This window comes from Mustelus asterias, chromosome 17 (assembly GCF_964213995.1).
Source record: "Mustelus asterias chromosome 17, sMusAst1.hap1.1, whole genome shotgun sequence".
Taxonomy (NCBI): Eukaryota; Metazoa; Chordata; class Chondrichthyes; order Carcharhiniformes; family Triakidae; genus Mustelus; species Mustelus asterias.
The window spans coordinates 13,555,814-13,569,433 of record NC_135817.1 but is presented as its reverse complement, the minus strand read 5'-3'; the positions used below and the strand labels follow the sequence as shown (position 1 = coordinate 13,569,433).

The 13,620-nt window shown below is 43.9% G+C and overlaps 1 protein-coding gene across 1 annotated transcript; it reads left to right on the top strand.

Annotated features, from left to right (window-relative positions):
* The first annotated feature begins 878 nt into the window (after positions 1-878).
* Positions 879-12,833, top strand: rgcc (regulator of cell cycle). The gene is made up of 5 exons (XM_078232306.1): positions 879-1,080; positions 1,806-1,976; positions 3,199-3,276; positions 9,500-9,562; positions 11,748-12,833. Exons 1-5 carry the CDS (start codon positions 1,047-1,049, stop codon positions 11,753-11,755), a joined length of 354 nt encoding a protein of 117 aa, XP_078088432.1. The 5' UTR covers positions 879-1,046; the 3' UTR covers positions 11,756-12,833.
* The last annotated feature ends 787 nt before the right edge of the window (positions 12,834-13,620 follow it).

Sequence of the window (13,620 nt, the reverse complement as noted above, 5' to 3'; positions counted from 1 at the left end):
TGTGCTGTAGTTTTTCTATGTTTCTATGTTTCTAGTACCTTCTAAACCTATGACCACCTAAAAGGACAAGGGCAGCAGATACCTTGGAACTCAACAACTTGGAAATATCACTCCAAGTCACTCGCCATCCTGACATAGAACTATATTGCCATTTCTTCACTGCCGCTGGCTCAAAATCCTGGAACTCCCTCCCTAACAGCATTGTGGGTGTACCTACACAACATGGACTGCAGCGGTTCAAGAAGGCAGCTCACCATCACCTTCTGAAGGGTGATTTGGGGTAGGTAACAAATGCTGGGCTAGCCAATGATCCTTACACCCAATGAGGCAAATAAAAAATACTGATATGGGAATGGGGCAGTTGAGGTGTTCCAATTTTCTTGAACCTAATTTCCATGCTTGTTATTTCTTGTGAGCTTCAAAGAGTCTATACTCATTAGCTCAACCGCTGTGTGTGGCATTAAATTCCACATCCTCATCACTTACTATGTGAAGAAGTTTATTCTGAATTGCTTACTGAATTTGTTAAATAATTTTATATTTATATTTTTTTCACCAAGTTTTGGCCTTATCCCGAAGTGGATCTATCTTTTCTATCCCTTTTAAAGATCCCATCAGTTCACTTCCCAGACTTTGGAGATTATGTTCAGTCTTCAGTCGTTGTCCGGTTGCTCATTGGCGTAAAAACATTCCGGCAGCGCCCAGCCATGAACTTGTGCAGTGTTACTATCCTGTTTGGGTTGTAAGCTGTGGACATGAATCTTTGAGGGTGTGTTTAGTCTGCAGCCCCTGACAGTGAGGTGAGACACTGAGATGGCAACTGACGGGTAGCAGCAGGTGGGAGAGGCGGAAAGGGGAATCCTTCCCTTGCGTCACTGGAGAAGGGGTGGGGGAGAACCCCTGGCTGACGCGGGGAGGCGGCCGCTCACCTATAAGAGCGGCTGAGGCTGCAGGAGGCGGGCAGAGAGCAGCTGAGGATCCCAGTAACCTTGTGCAGGCTGAGCAGCACTCCAGCTCCACACAGCATCAGCAGCGCCGCCACTGAGATGAAGTCGCATCAGGGCCGGAATGCAACGAGATGTAAGTAAAGGTGCCATGTGAGGACGGGCTGAGCCGAGACTCCTCTGCCCCCTCAGAGAAAGCACACACACCCTGCCCGTTACCGCTGCTGCTCCATCACCGCCTGGTGGCAATCTGCTGCTGTAAGGAATTGCAGAGACGGACTGCTGTCAGGAATACAGGAGATCAGGCAACCTTTCCACTGCGAATAAAGAGGATAGGCTAATGTTTGGAAAAGTAATGTCCCTGTACATAGAGAACTAGTAAACATTACAGGAGAAAATAGACAGATTAATGTTTGGGGAAGAGATGTTCCTGTTATGAGTGAAGGCAGGTTAATGCCTTAAATCCTTTTATATCTATGAATCTAATTTAACACCTCTGTAAAGTAAACCCACAGTAATCACCTCGATTATATATTCAGGTTGTAAAGTGGACCTAAACACCAACTTTTGATTTAGAAATGAATGTTCCAAGCTGTTTAAGGATTAAGAATAGAGATGCAGAACCCTGGTCGATGAGTTGTACCCAAAGTGTTTATTTCCCGAGCTTTGTATGCTGTCTTCAGAATCTTCTGCAATTGTTCCATATTTGCAGCTTATCATTCAGTTATCAGTGCACTGCCGGGGTGATGGGGGGGCGGGGGGAGATGTTGAGTACATGTGTCAGCTGCTTTGCTAATGAGATTTCCTGTGGCTACCATACCTATGGTTATAACTTTACCCAAGTCTTGTGTTGTATTGCAGCAAGGGTGGAGGAGGGAGATCTGAGCGCTGTCCTGTGTGAATTTAATGCAGTGATTGAGGATTTCACCTCCCCTCTAAGCAAGAGACATTTCAGATACGACGAACATTTAAGATGCATGAAAAGACGGAACAGCACAAGCACCAGTGACGGTGGGATCAGTGATTCAGACAGTGAGTATTGAACACTGAGGAAGGCGCCTCTAATGTGGGGAAGGGTCCCCAGTCTCCGCAGCAAGACCGGAATTGATACAACGGTCCATTGCTTTGTGTATGATTCTCGAATCGGATAGAATCTTGATTGAATATCAAATCTGAAACAAGTTACTACCTTCAGACAGCTTTTTCTGACTGATGGTGTACACAGGAGCACAAGATAGCTATGGACGAGGAAGCTGATCAAGTCCATTTGAACTCTAAAGTCCTGTGTGCTCTCCAGTGCCATAGCCAATTGTTTCTTCAAAGGTTCCAAGACTCGTGTCTCCCCCACTCCATGTAGAAGCCAGTTGTTTACTGTCTTCACTATAGGAGGAGCATTTCTAAAAATCAGCCCTAGATTGACTTTATCCATTTAGATTTGTGTACCCACATCATCCAAATAACATGCTGTATTTACCGTTTCCACTCCCCTATCTTCTCTGTTTCTCCAGCCTCTCCTTATAAATCAAACTTGACACATGTATAGACCCCTGTGTCTCTATTCTGCATTCCCGTACTTCAATGTTGCTGATTACTATCTCCTGCACCTTGTATTCTTCTATTTGCCAATTCAATGTTTTTGCGACTCTCTGCCTCAAAAGGTATTGGAAGCGGAGTCTTTGAATATTTTTAAGGCAGAGCTAGCTATATTCCTGATTACCAATGGATGGAAGGTTATTGGGGATAGGGGGGGAATGTGGAGTTGAGCTTACGATCAGACCAGCCATGACTTTATTGAATAAAAGCAAATTACTGTGGATGCTGGAATCTGAAACCAAAAGAGAAAATGCTGGAAAATCTCAGCATCTGTAAGGAGAGGAAAGGGCTGATGTTGAGTCCAGATGACCCTTTGTCATTTTATTGAATGTTGGAGCAGGCTTGAGGGGCCGAGTGGCCTACTCCTGCTCCTAATTTGTATGTTTGTATTTTTAACGTTGTATTGACTTAGTTAAGCATTGGCCTCCCGCCTGCCCACTGTTCGCGTTTGATTTTTGAGTCTATTGTACGTGATTGAAATTAATTATCCTGCATGCGAAATGGAAACAGAATGTGCCACCCTCTAATTACATGAGCGAGGTTGCGGAGTTGTGAAATTTTAATGGTGCAGCAACCGGTCTGCACTTCTGACCTGTTTGATGTACATGTTCCATTCAAGTGGTTTCCGTGCGTTAGTTCCTGTTCTTTCGTTTTATTACAGGTTCAGATTCACTTCAGAGAAACAGTTTCAGCTTCAGCGATGAGAAACTGAATAGTTCCACACTTTCATCTTCTAAAGGTACTGTTGCTTTCAGTCTCATAGAACATAGAACATAGAACATAGAACATTACAGCGCAGAACAGGCCCTTCGGCCCACGATGTTGCACCGACCAGTTAAAAAAAAAAACTGTGACCCTCCAACCTAAACCAATTTCTTTTCGTCCATGAACCTATCTACGGATCTCTTAAACGCCCCCAAACTAGGCGCATTTACTACTGATGCTGGCAGGGCATTCCAATCCCTCACCACCCTCTGGGTAAAGAACCTACCCCTGACATCGGTTCTATAACTACCCCCCCTCAATTTAAAGCCATGCCCCCTCGTGCTGGATTTCTCCATCAGAGGAAAAAGGCTATCACTATCCACCCTATCTAAACCTCTAATCATCTTATATGTTTCAATAAGATCCCCTCTTAGCCGCCGCCTTTCCAGCGAAAACAATCCCAAATCCCTCAGCCTCTCCTCATAGGATCTCCCCTCCATACCAGGCAACATCCTGGTAAACCTCCTCTGCACCCTCTCCAAAGCCTCCACATCCTTCCTGTAATGTGGGGACCAGAACTGCACACAGTACTCCAAGTGCGGCCGCACCAGAGTTGTGTACAGTTGCAACATAACGCTACGACTCCTAAATTCAATCCCCCTACCAATAAACGCCAAGACACCATATGCCTTCTTAACAACCTTATCTACTTGATTCCCAACTTTCAGGGATCTATGCACACATACACCTAGATCCCTCTGCTCCTCCACACTATTCAAAGTCCTCCCGTTAGCCCTATACTCAACACATCTGTTATTCCTACCAAAGTGAATTACCTCACACTTCTCCGCATTAAACTCCATCCGCCACCTCTCGGCCCAACTTTGCAACCTGTCTAAGTCTTCCTGCAAACTACGACACCCTTCCTCACTGTCTACCACACCACCGACTTTGGTGTCATCAGCAAATTTGCTAATCCACCCAACTATACCCTCATCCAGATCATTAATAAATATTACAAACAGCAGTGGCCCCAAAACAGATCCCTGAGGTACACCACTTGTAACCGCACTCCATGATGAATATTTACTATCAACCACCACCCTCTGTTTCCTATCCGCTAGCCAATTCCTGATCCAATTTCCTAGATCACCCCCAATCCCATACATCTGCATTTTCTGCAGAAGCCTACCATGGTGAACCTTATCAAACGCCTTACTAAAATCCATATATACCACGTCCACTGCCTTGCCCCCATCCACCTCCTTGGTCACTTTCTCAAAAAACTCAATAAGGTTAGTAAGGCACGACCTACCTGCCACAAAACCATGCTGACTATCACCTATCAATTCATTACTCTCCAAATAACTATAAATCCTATCCCTTATAATTTTTTCCAACATCTTGCCGACAACAGAAGTGAGACTCACCGGTCTATAATTCCCGGGGAAGTCTCTGTTCCCCTTCTTAAACAATGGGACAACATTCGCTAACCTCCAATCTTCTGGTACTATACCAGAGGCCAACGACGACCTGAAGATCAGAGCCAGAGGCTCTGCAATCACTTCTCTTGCCTCCCAGAGAATCCTTGGATAAATCCCATCCGGACCAGGGGATTTATCTATTTTCAGACCCTCCAGAATATCCTGCACATCCTCCTTATCAACTGTAATACTGTCTATTCTACTCCCTTGCAACCCAGTGTCCTCCTCAGCTATATTCATGTCCCCTTGCGTGAACACCGAAGAGAAATATTGGTTCAATGCTTCACCAATCTCCTCCGGTTCCACACATAACTTCCCTCTGCCATCTATAACTGGCCCTAAACTTGCCCTAACCAACCTTCTGTTCTTGACATACCTATAGAACGCCTTAGGATTCTCTTTAACCCTATCCGCCAAAGTCTTCTCATGTCCCCTTTTAGCCCTTCTAAGCTCGCTCTTCAACTCCCTCTTAGCCAATCTAAAGCTTTCTAGTGCACTACCCGAGTGCTCACGTCTCATCCGAACATAAGCCTCCTTTTTCTTTTTAACCAACAAAGAAACTTTTTTGGTGCACCACGGTTCCCTAGCCCTACCAATTCCTCCTTGCCTGACAGGGACATACCTATCACAGACTCGCAGTAGCTGCTCCTTGAAAAAACTCCACATGTCGGACGTTCCCAGTCCCTGTAATCTCCTAGTCCAACCTATGTTTCCTAATTCTCTCCTAATAGCCTCATAATTACCCTTCCCCCAGCTAAAACCACTGGCCCGAGGTTCATGCCTATCCCTTTCCATCACTAAGGTGAACGTAACCGAATTGTGGTCACTATCACCAAAATGCACACCAACTTCCAAGTCTAGCACCTGGTCTGGCTCATTTCCCAGCACCAGATCCAATATAGCCTCACCTCTAGTTGGCCTGTCTACATACTGAGTCAAAAAACCTTCCTGCACGCTTTGAACAAAAACTGACCCCTCTAACGAGCTAGAGCTATAACAATTCCAGTCAATATTAGTCAAGTTAAAATCCCCCATAACAATTGCCCTATTACTTTCACTCCTAAGCAGGATTGACTCCGCAATCCTTTCCTCAACCTCTCTAGAACTTTTAGGAGGTCTATAAAAGACTCCCAACAGGGTGACCTCTCCTCTCCTATTTCTAATCTCCGCCCATACTACCTCAACAGATAAGTCCTCATCAAACCTCCTCTCTGACACTGTGATACAATCTCTGACCAATAATGCTACCCCTCCCCCTCTTCTACCTCCTTCCCTACTTCGACTAAAACATTTGAACCCCGGGACCTGCAGCATCCATTCCTGCCCCTGCTCTATCCATGTCTCTGAAATAGCCACAACATCGAAGTCCCAGGTACTGATCCACGCTGCAAGTTCACCCACTTTATTGCGAATACTCCTGGCATTGAAGTATACACATTTCAAACCCTGCTCCACCCCACCTCTGCAATGCCGTGCATTGCAGTCCCCATCCATGCATCCCTCACTTTCAGCCCCACTACTCAGGATCCCTCCCCCCCCCCGAATCAGTTTAAACCTCCCTGCATGGCCTTAGCAAATTTACCCCCCAGGATATTGGTCCCCTTCTGATTAAGGTGTAGACCATCCTTCTCATAGAGGTCACACCTTCCCCAGTACGAGCCCCAATTGCTTAAGTACCTGAACCCCTCCCTCCTGCACCATCCCCTCAGCCATGAATTCAAACCTTCCCTCTCCCTATTCCTCTCTAAACTATCCCGTGGTACAGGCAAGAGTCCAGAGATAACCACTCTGTCAGTCTTGGCCTTTAGTTTCCACCCCAACTCCATAAATCCCTGCCTAATATCCCCTTCCCCTATCCTCCCTATGTCGTGTGTCCCCACATGTACAATAACTTGTGGTTTATCTCCCTCCCCCCTAAGAGTCCTGAATACCCTGTCAGACACATCCCGGACCCCAGCCCCTGGTAGGCAACACACCAACCCTGAGTCCCTACCTTTAGTTCCGACCCTCCTATCTGTCCCCTTAATTGTGGAGTCCCCAATCACAAGGCCCAGTCTTTTACAGCCCCTAACCACCTGAGCTTTCTCACTCGGCTCACCCCCAGAGATCTGCTCTCTATGCTCAGTTGATTCCTCCTCAACTGTAGCCTCCAGCACCGAAAACCTATTATGGAGGGGAACCGCCCCAGGGGATTGTCTTCCCGATTGCTTCTTACCCCTCCTCCTGGCATTGACCCAAGCCTCATTTCTAGGAGTTACTATTTCTCTATAACTCCTATCAACTTCCACCTCCGCCTCCCGAATTATGCGGAGTTCCTCTACCTCCCCCTCCAGCTCCTTTACACGCTCCTCCAGAAGCTGCAATCTAATGCACTTCTTACAACTAAAATCTCCGTCTCATTTATCTGATTATCTGTATCATTCAAACGTTGATTTCCTGAGTTTCTGCTGTCAATAAATGTCAGCGACATACAGTATGGAATTGGTGAATCAGTCACAAAGGGTTAGACTCAGAATTATCTCCAGATAGTGAAATATGTATTTTCACACTACATGCTCACCCCGTGCATTCATTATTCCCTCCTGTTGTTTTATCTTGCAGGATTGATTTTTTGACCCCTGTGGGTGACTGCACAGACTATGGGAGATCCTTCTCTCCAAAGGGAATGGCCAAATAGATAGGGATGGTCCTGGTGGCCCACTAGTAGAGAATCTCTGTGACAGCTGCTCTCACTGATTACTCGGGGTTAGGGGGAACTTTTGGGTCTGGTGCAGGAATTTGGAACTGATTTGGATTTTTATGTTGGTTGCAGCCCATCTTCCCTTGTTAGTGAAAGACCCAGACGAATGGCAGATGGAGTTTAATTTAGATAAATGCGAGGTGATGCATTTTGGTAGATTGAACCAGGGCAGGACTTACTCAGTTAATGGTAGGGCTATCTCCTGTCAAGAGACATGTACCTCTTCATTTGTTATCCAGGAAAATAGCAAGGTGTAAGGAGGTGGTTCCAGATGGGAGCTCTGCACAATGCAGGAAAGGACAGTCATCATAGAGTCGTAAAGGTTTACAGCATGGAAACAGGCCCTTCGGCCCAACTTGTCCATGCCACCCTTTTTTTTTTAAACCCCTAAGCTAATCCCAATTGCCCGCATTGGGCCCATATCCCGGTATACCCATTTTATCCATGTAACTAAATGCTTTTTAAAAGACAAAATTGTACCCGCCTCTACTACTACCTCTGGCAGCTTGTTCCAGACACTCACCACCCTCTGTGTGGGAAAAAATTGCCCCTCTGGACACTTTTGTATCTCTCCCCTCTCACCTTAAACCTATGCCCTTTAGTTTTACACTCCCCTACCTTTGGGAAAATATATTGACTATCTACCTTGTCTATGCCCCTCATTATTTTATAGACCTCTATAAGGTCATCCCTCAGCCTCCTACGCTTCAGAGAAAAAAGTCCCAGTCTATCCAACCTCTCCTTATAACTCAAACCATCAAGTCCCGGTAGCATCCTAGTAAATCTTTTCTGCACTCTTTCTAGTTTAATATTATCCTTTCTATAATAGGCTGACCAGAACTGCACACAGTATTCCAAGTGTGGCCTTACCAATGTCTTGTACAACTTCAACAAGACCTCCCAACTTCTGTATTCAATGTTCTGACCAATGAAACCAAGCATGCCGAATGCCTTCTTCACCACTCTGTCCACCTGTGACTCCACTTTCAAGGAGCTATGAACATGTATCCCTAGATCTCTTTGTTCTGTAACTCTCTCCAACGCCCTACCATTAACTGAGTAAGTCCTGCCCTGGTTCAATCTACCAAAATGCATCACCTCGCATTTATCTAAATTAAACTCCATCTGCCATTCGTCAGCCCACTGGCTCAATTGATCAAGATCCTGTTGCAATCGGAGATAACTTTCTTCACTGTCCACTATGCCACCAATCTTGGTGTCACTTCAGTTTGTGGAGAATTACAGGGTTCTGTGGAGCTAGTGCTTCTGTTCTGTGAAGTAAAATTTATTTTTTTTAGAAAGTTGTTGCAATGCAATCGCCTGAGTCCTGTAGAGGAACTTGCAGACTTTAATAATGAATTGAAGCTATTTGTAGTGAGTGCTTTATGCCTGCGATTACTTGGTTGTGTGACACTGGGCTGCGCTACATGTTTGCAAGCACCACAAATATAACAGAGCTTGCAAAGGCCAAAATCTTTTAGATTTCTAACTCCAGGGGCTAAGTGCCACCAGCAGCCATTGGAAATAAATGACCTCTTCTGGCAATATTTGGGGTGTCTTACACAGGAAAGACATATGGTTCTCAGATTGTTGGACTTTACCCTAGAATCAAACAAGTTCCAAGACAGAAGTATGAAGTTAGAAGCAAAATTTTCAAACGGCTCTGAACTTTGACACATTCTTGGCACATCAGTAGACACCTCAACCTGTGTCTCATGCAACATTTAGGTCCTTACTAGGTCTTCTCAGATGTCAACCATGAAAAAAGCCCAAGAATCTTGGTTTGGAGTTATATTGGCTTGGAATTGTGTAGGCCAGACCAGGGATGGGGGACAAATTGGTTTTACTGAAGAACATTGGCAAATCAATTGGGGTTTTATGACAATAAGCTGCCAGCCACCGTGCCCATTGTTTGGAAGTTTTGGTCCACAACGCTATCCTCTAATAAAAAATTAAGGTAACTCATCTTATAAATAGGAGAGAGTACCAATGCCAAACCCAATAAAAAGCTTCAATGGTTCTATTCTTTACAGCAAAGCTTGGAGATACAAAGGAACTGGAAGACTTTATTGCTGATTTGGACAGAACATTAGAGAGTGAGTATTGTTTTATACGTTACAGTAGATCAAGAATTAAAATGTTTCCATTGTCTGAATGTGATGTATAGATGAATAGAAGCCTTGAATCTGCAGGTGACAAAACATTTTTCAGTTTTGTAGTTGTGATAACACCAAGTTACATGCTTTGCAAAGCGATCCCCATATTAACCTGACCCAAATGCTTAACAATAGGTTCAAACAAACTTCTTCCCCATCCAACCACTTACCAGACTGTTTCAAAGAGATGATGAAGTGAAAGAGCATTCTGTTACATTTTGACATCAGTTAGTTTGTATTCATTGTGGGTTGTATCTGGACTTCTAGCGGGTCACTGGTGTGTGTTATTTACTGGCACATTCCAGTCCGGCACTTTGGGTGCAGCGGACAGTACATGTACGGGGTGTGCGCCCATGGTTTGGTTTCCATTTTGTGCTTTTAAATTACATTTATCAAGACAGTAAAATCTGCTGCATGAGAAACCCAAAATCAAGCATGACATTATAGTGATTTTAAAATGTAGTAACAACATAACTGGCTAACATATCTCACGAAACCTGACTCTTTGCAATCCATTAGTAAAATCAGAAGATTCCTTTATATTGCATGGGATATATGAGACAGAGACAGACCATTCCTTTCTTTATCCTGCAATCAAGCCACCGCCCATCTTTTCTCATCTAAATTGACCATTATATTGTACAGCAGAACTGAGTAAAATGAGTGCACTAGACTTGAATAATTACTGATTCTAGGCAAAAATCTAAAAGACAGCAGAAAGCGAAAACCCAAAACAAAATCAGAAAATTGCTGGAGACACTCACTGGACAGGTGATCCAGATCTCCTATCTGAGGAGATAACACGAGTCGGTACAAATTTCAGGCACAGACCCGTCCTCAGAACTAAGCATTTTCTTGATGCTTGTCCCATTTTCTGTTTTATTAATGGCGACAGTTTGCATGGAATTGCCCTCCAGTGAGATGAAGATCTCCCTCCAGCAGGATGCTCACACATTAGCTCATTCTCAATGTCTGTAAGATCCATGATAACTACTCACCCACTCAGCCACTTTCAGTAGCAACTTACATATGCAGTGAATTTGTGGAGCAGAGTGGCACATTAATCCCTTTCATAACCATACTTGACAATACATTATTAACACAGTATCTGTAGACAATAGGCTGGATGGACAATAATACCACCATGTAACAATTTACTAAAAATTCAAAAACTTTTAATACTTCAACGGGCGGCACGGTAGCACAGTGGTTAGCACTGCTGCTTCACAGCTCCAGGGACCTGGGTTCGATTCCCAGCTTGGGCCACTGTCTGTGTGGAGTTTGCACATTCTCCTCGTGTCTGCGTGGGTTTCCTCCGGGTGCTCCGGTTTCCTCCCACAGTCCAAAGATGTGCGGGTTAGGTTGATTGGCCATGCTAAAATTGCCCCTTAGTGTCCTGAGATGCATAGGTTAGAGGGATTAGTGGGTAAAATATATGGGGGTAGGGCCTGGGTGGGATTGTGGTCGGTGCAGACTCGATGGGCCGAATGGCCTCTTTCTGTACTGTAGGGTTTCTATGATTTCAACCTTTGCACTGGGGAGAAAAATGTCCTTGTTTACCATGTGAATCAAATTATAAACCATTTGATGCAAAGAGATAATATTCTCATGTCCTCTAGAACTGTGGGAAAGACTCATCAGTACAATCCTAGATTGAACCATCAACTTGGTTGTGTCTGGAGCTTTGGAACATTAGGGCAAAGTATTGTGATGGGTGTGGCCAGACATGGGAGAAATTTTGGGGGATGAGTCATATCATTATGTAACCTAATGACAAACTGATTTATTAATTCAGCATGTTATGAGGTACATATGTACAGAAAATATGCTGGTAATCATGGTTTCATGACAGCTACTTTCCTTCTTTTGGCTTTTGGATTCATCTCTGTGAGGCAGTTTCCAGTGGCAAATTTGTGTACTTGGGTAATGATGCATCCAATCTGTCAGGCTATGCAAAGGGATTTAACAACACAAATGCCAGAAGCCAGCTACCAGAATCATAAAAGCAGCTGGAGGGCGTTGTTCAGGCAGGTTGGTCGATACTGTCACCTGCTAAATATACTGGCAAATCCGTATATCATGTTGTGAAGTTAACTGAGCTGCTTTGTATCACTTTGGCTCACAGGTATGTGAGAGGAAAGGAGAAAGTATGGACCATGGCCTTGTTCAACCACATGAAGAAAATACACCAATGTCTACAGTCTGCCGCCATTACTAAATGATCATATCTTCACGTTGATGCTTGGGGCAGGTCTTTCCATCAGTAAATGCATTTCAGAACAATTTCTATTTCAAATACAGTTTAATATTTGCATGCTATATATTTTTACTAAAACAAAGTTTAGAATAATCTAATTTGAACAGTATAGAAATATATTGTATGGTATGCATTTATATGGGGGTAGGGCTGTTAGTGTATGGGGAAGATTGTAGGTTTGGGGCCTAATTTGTGGGTTGGGAGCAGTGGCAATCAGGAGGGGGTTTTGCCATGGGTTTGGAGAGGCTGTGTGTGGCAGGGGAAGGATGGGGGTTAGGAGACGAGGCTCGGGCAAGGATGGATGTTTGGCGTGCAGCAGCCATCAAGATGGAAGGTAAATTTGGGGTTGGAAGTAGGACTGCTTTAATTCAGTTAGCTACTCACCACTTTGGTTGCGGGAAATTCTCAGGCCTGATCCTGAATTCAGACTGTGATGGCGTCAGCTGTCTCAGGGAAAGCTAATCTTGGAGAGCAGGCCTCCCCAGATCTTTGGCCCTTCTTATATGTAGAGGCCTGATTCCATTGGTGTGGGTAAAGGCATGTTTCTTGTTTGTCCTTACTCAGTTTGGCAGATGGAAATGGACGTGCATTCTTTCCGCCATTGTACCGGGGCTTTATACTGAATAATGCCTCGGGAATGGGTGCTGCATGAACCAGTTTCTGGGCTGGTTTCTGTGATAGCACAACAGAATCAAAATGTGCCATTTTAGTCATAAATTACAACTTTTGTGATGAATGATTGTTTCACATTGAAATATATTTTTTTGTAATTTGAAACATTTACAGGATTTAGACTTCTTTGTACGTGTTCATAAACTAGACTGGTATGTCCAGTGCCAACTGTTGCAAAATGAAATACATTCTGTTTATCAACTTTTATCTGCATTGTGCTTCCTCACTTTGATTTCCTGCACTGAACATTAAATAAACTTCTATTTTTTTGTTTGATGAAAATTTTGATTCTATGTGTTTTCCACTGAGTGCCGCATAAAATGTCAGTCGAGTGAGCAGTTTGTTATTGGGCTTGAAATCTGTGGTTAAACTGTTACGGTGGTGTGCCAAGTATCGGGTTCCTGCAGCACTGAAGGGGGCTTTATGATCTGTCAATACTGTCATGTGTTCCTGCGTTTAGTTATTTTCAATTTTTCAAATTCACAGTTAGTAGTACTTCCTGCCAGTCAAAGCCTGTCTGTTATCAACATTCCTAACATCAGACATAACTGCCTGCTTTGTGTGGCAAAGGAAGGAACGATGTAGGAATAAGAAAATCATTACATTCAAACTATTTTTAGATACCAAAACATATCAAATTGCTGCCAAAATAATATTTTCTTAACTGTGCTGGATTATAAGCATAGTTGCTATTTTTTAAAGTCACAGTTGGAATGCTGCATGGACATTTCAGTGCCTCATTATAAAGCAAGACTTGAATTTCAATCGTGCTTAGCTTTTCCCAAAATGCTTCAGAACCAATGAAGTCCATCTGTAAAGTAGTCATCACTGCAATGTTGAAAACAGCCAATTTGTTCACGGTAAGATCCCAGAATGTGGATATGACCAGATCATGTGTTTTTTTTAACAATATTGACCTGAAGGATAAATGTTGGCCAGCATACCAGGGAGAGATATTCTGCAGTTTCTCTTCTGAATAGCGCCATGGGATCTTTCTGCATTACCTGAGCGAGCTGACTCGAACTTTTATTTTATTTATCCGTGGGACATGGGCTTTGCTGGCTGGCCA

What these genes read in the sequence shown, in the direction of transcription:
- rgcc (XM_078232306.1), top strand. Translation starts at nt 1,047, where the DNA reads ATGAAGTCGCATCAGGGCCGGAATGCAACGAGAT. An exon ending in TGGGATCAGTGATTCAGACA is followed by an intron (nt 1,977 to 3,198) that starts GTGAGTATTGAA and finishes GTTTTATTACAG; the next exon opens with GTTCAGATTCACTTCAGAGA. An exon ending in CACACTTTCATCTTCTAAAG is followed by an intron (nt 3,277 to 9,499) that starts GTACTGTTGCTT and finishes TATTCTTTACAG; the next exon opens with CAAAGCTTGGAGATACAAAG.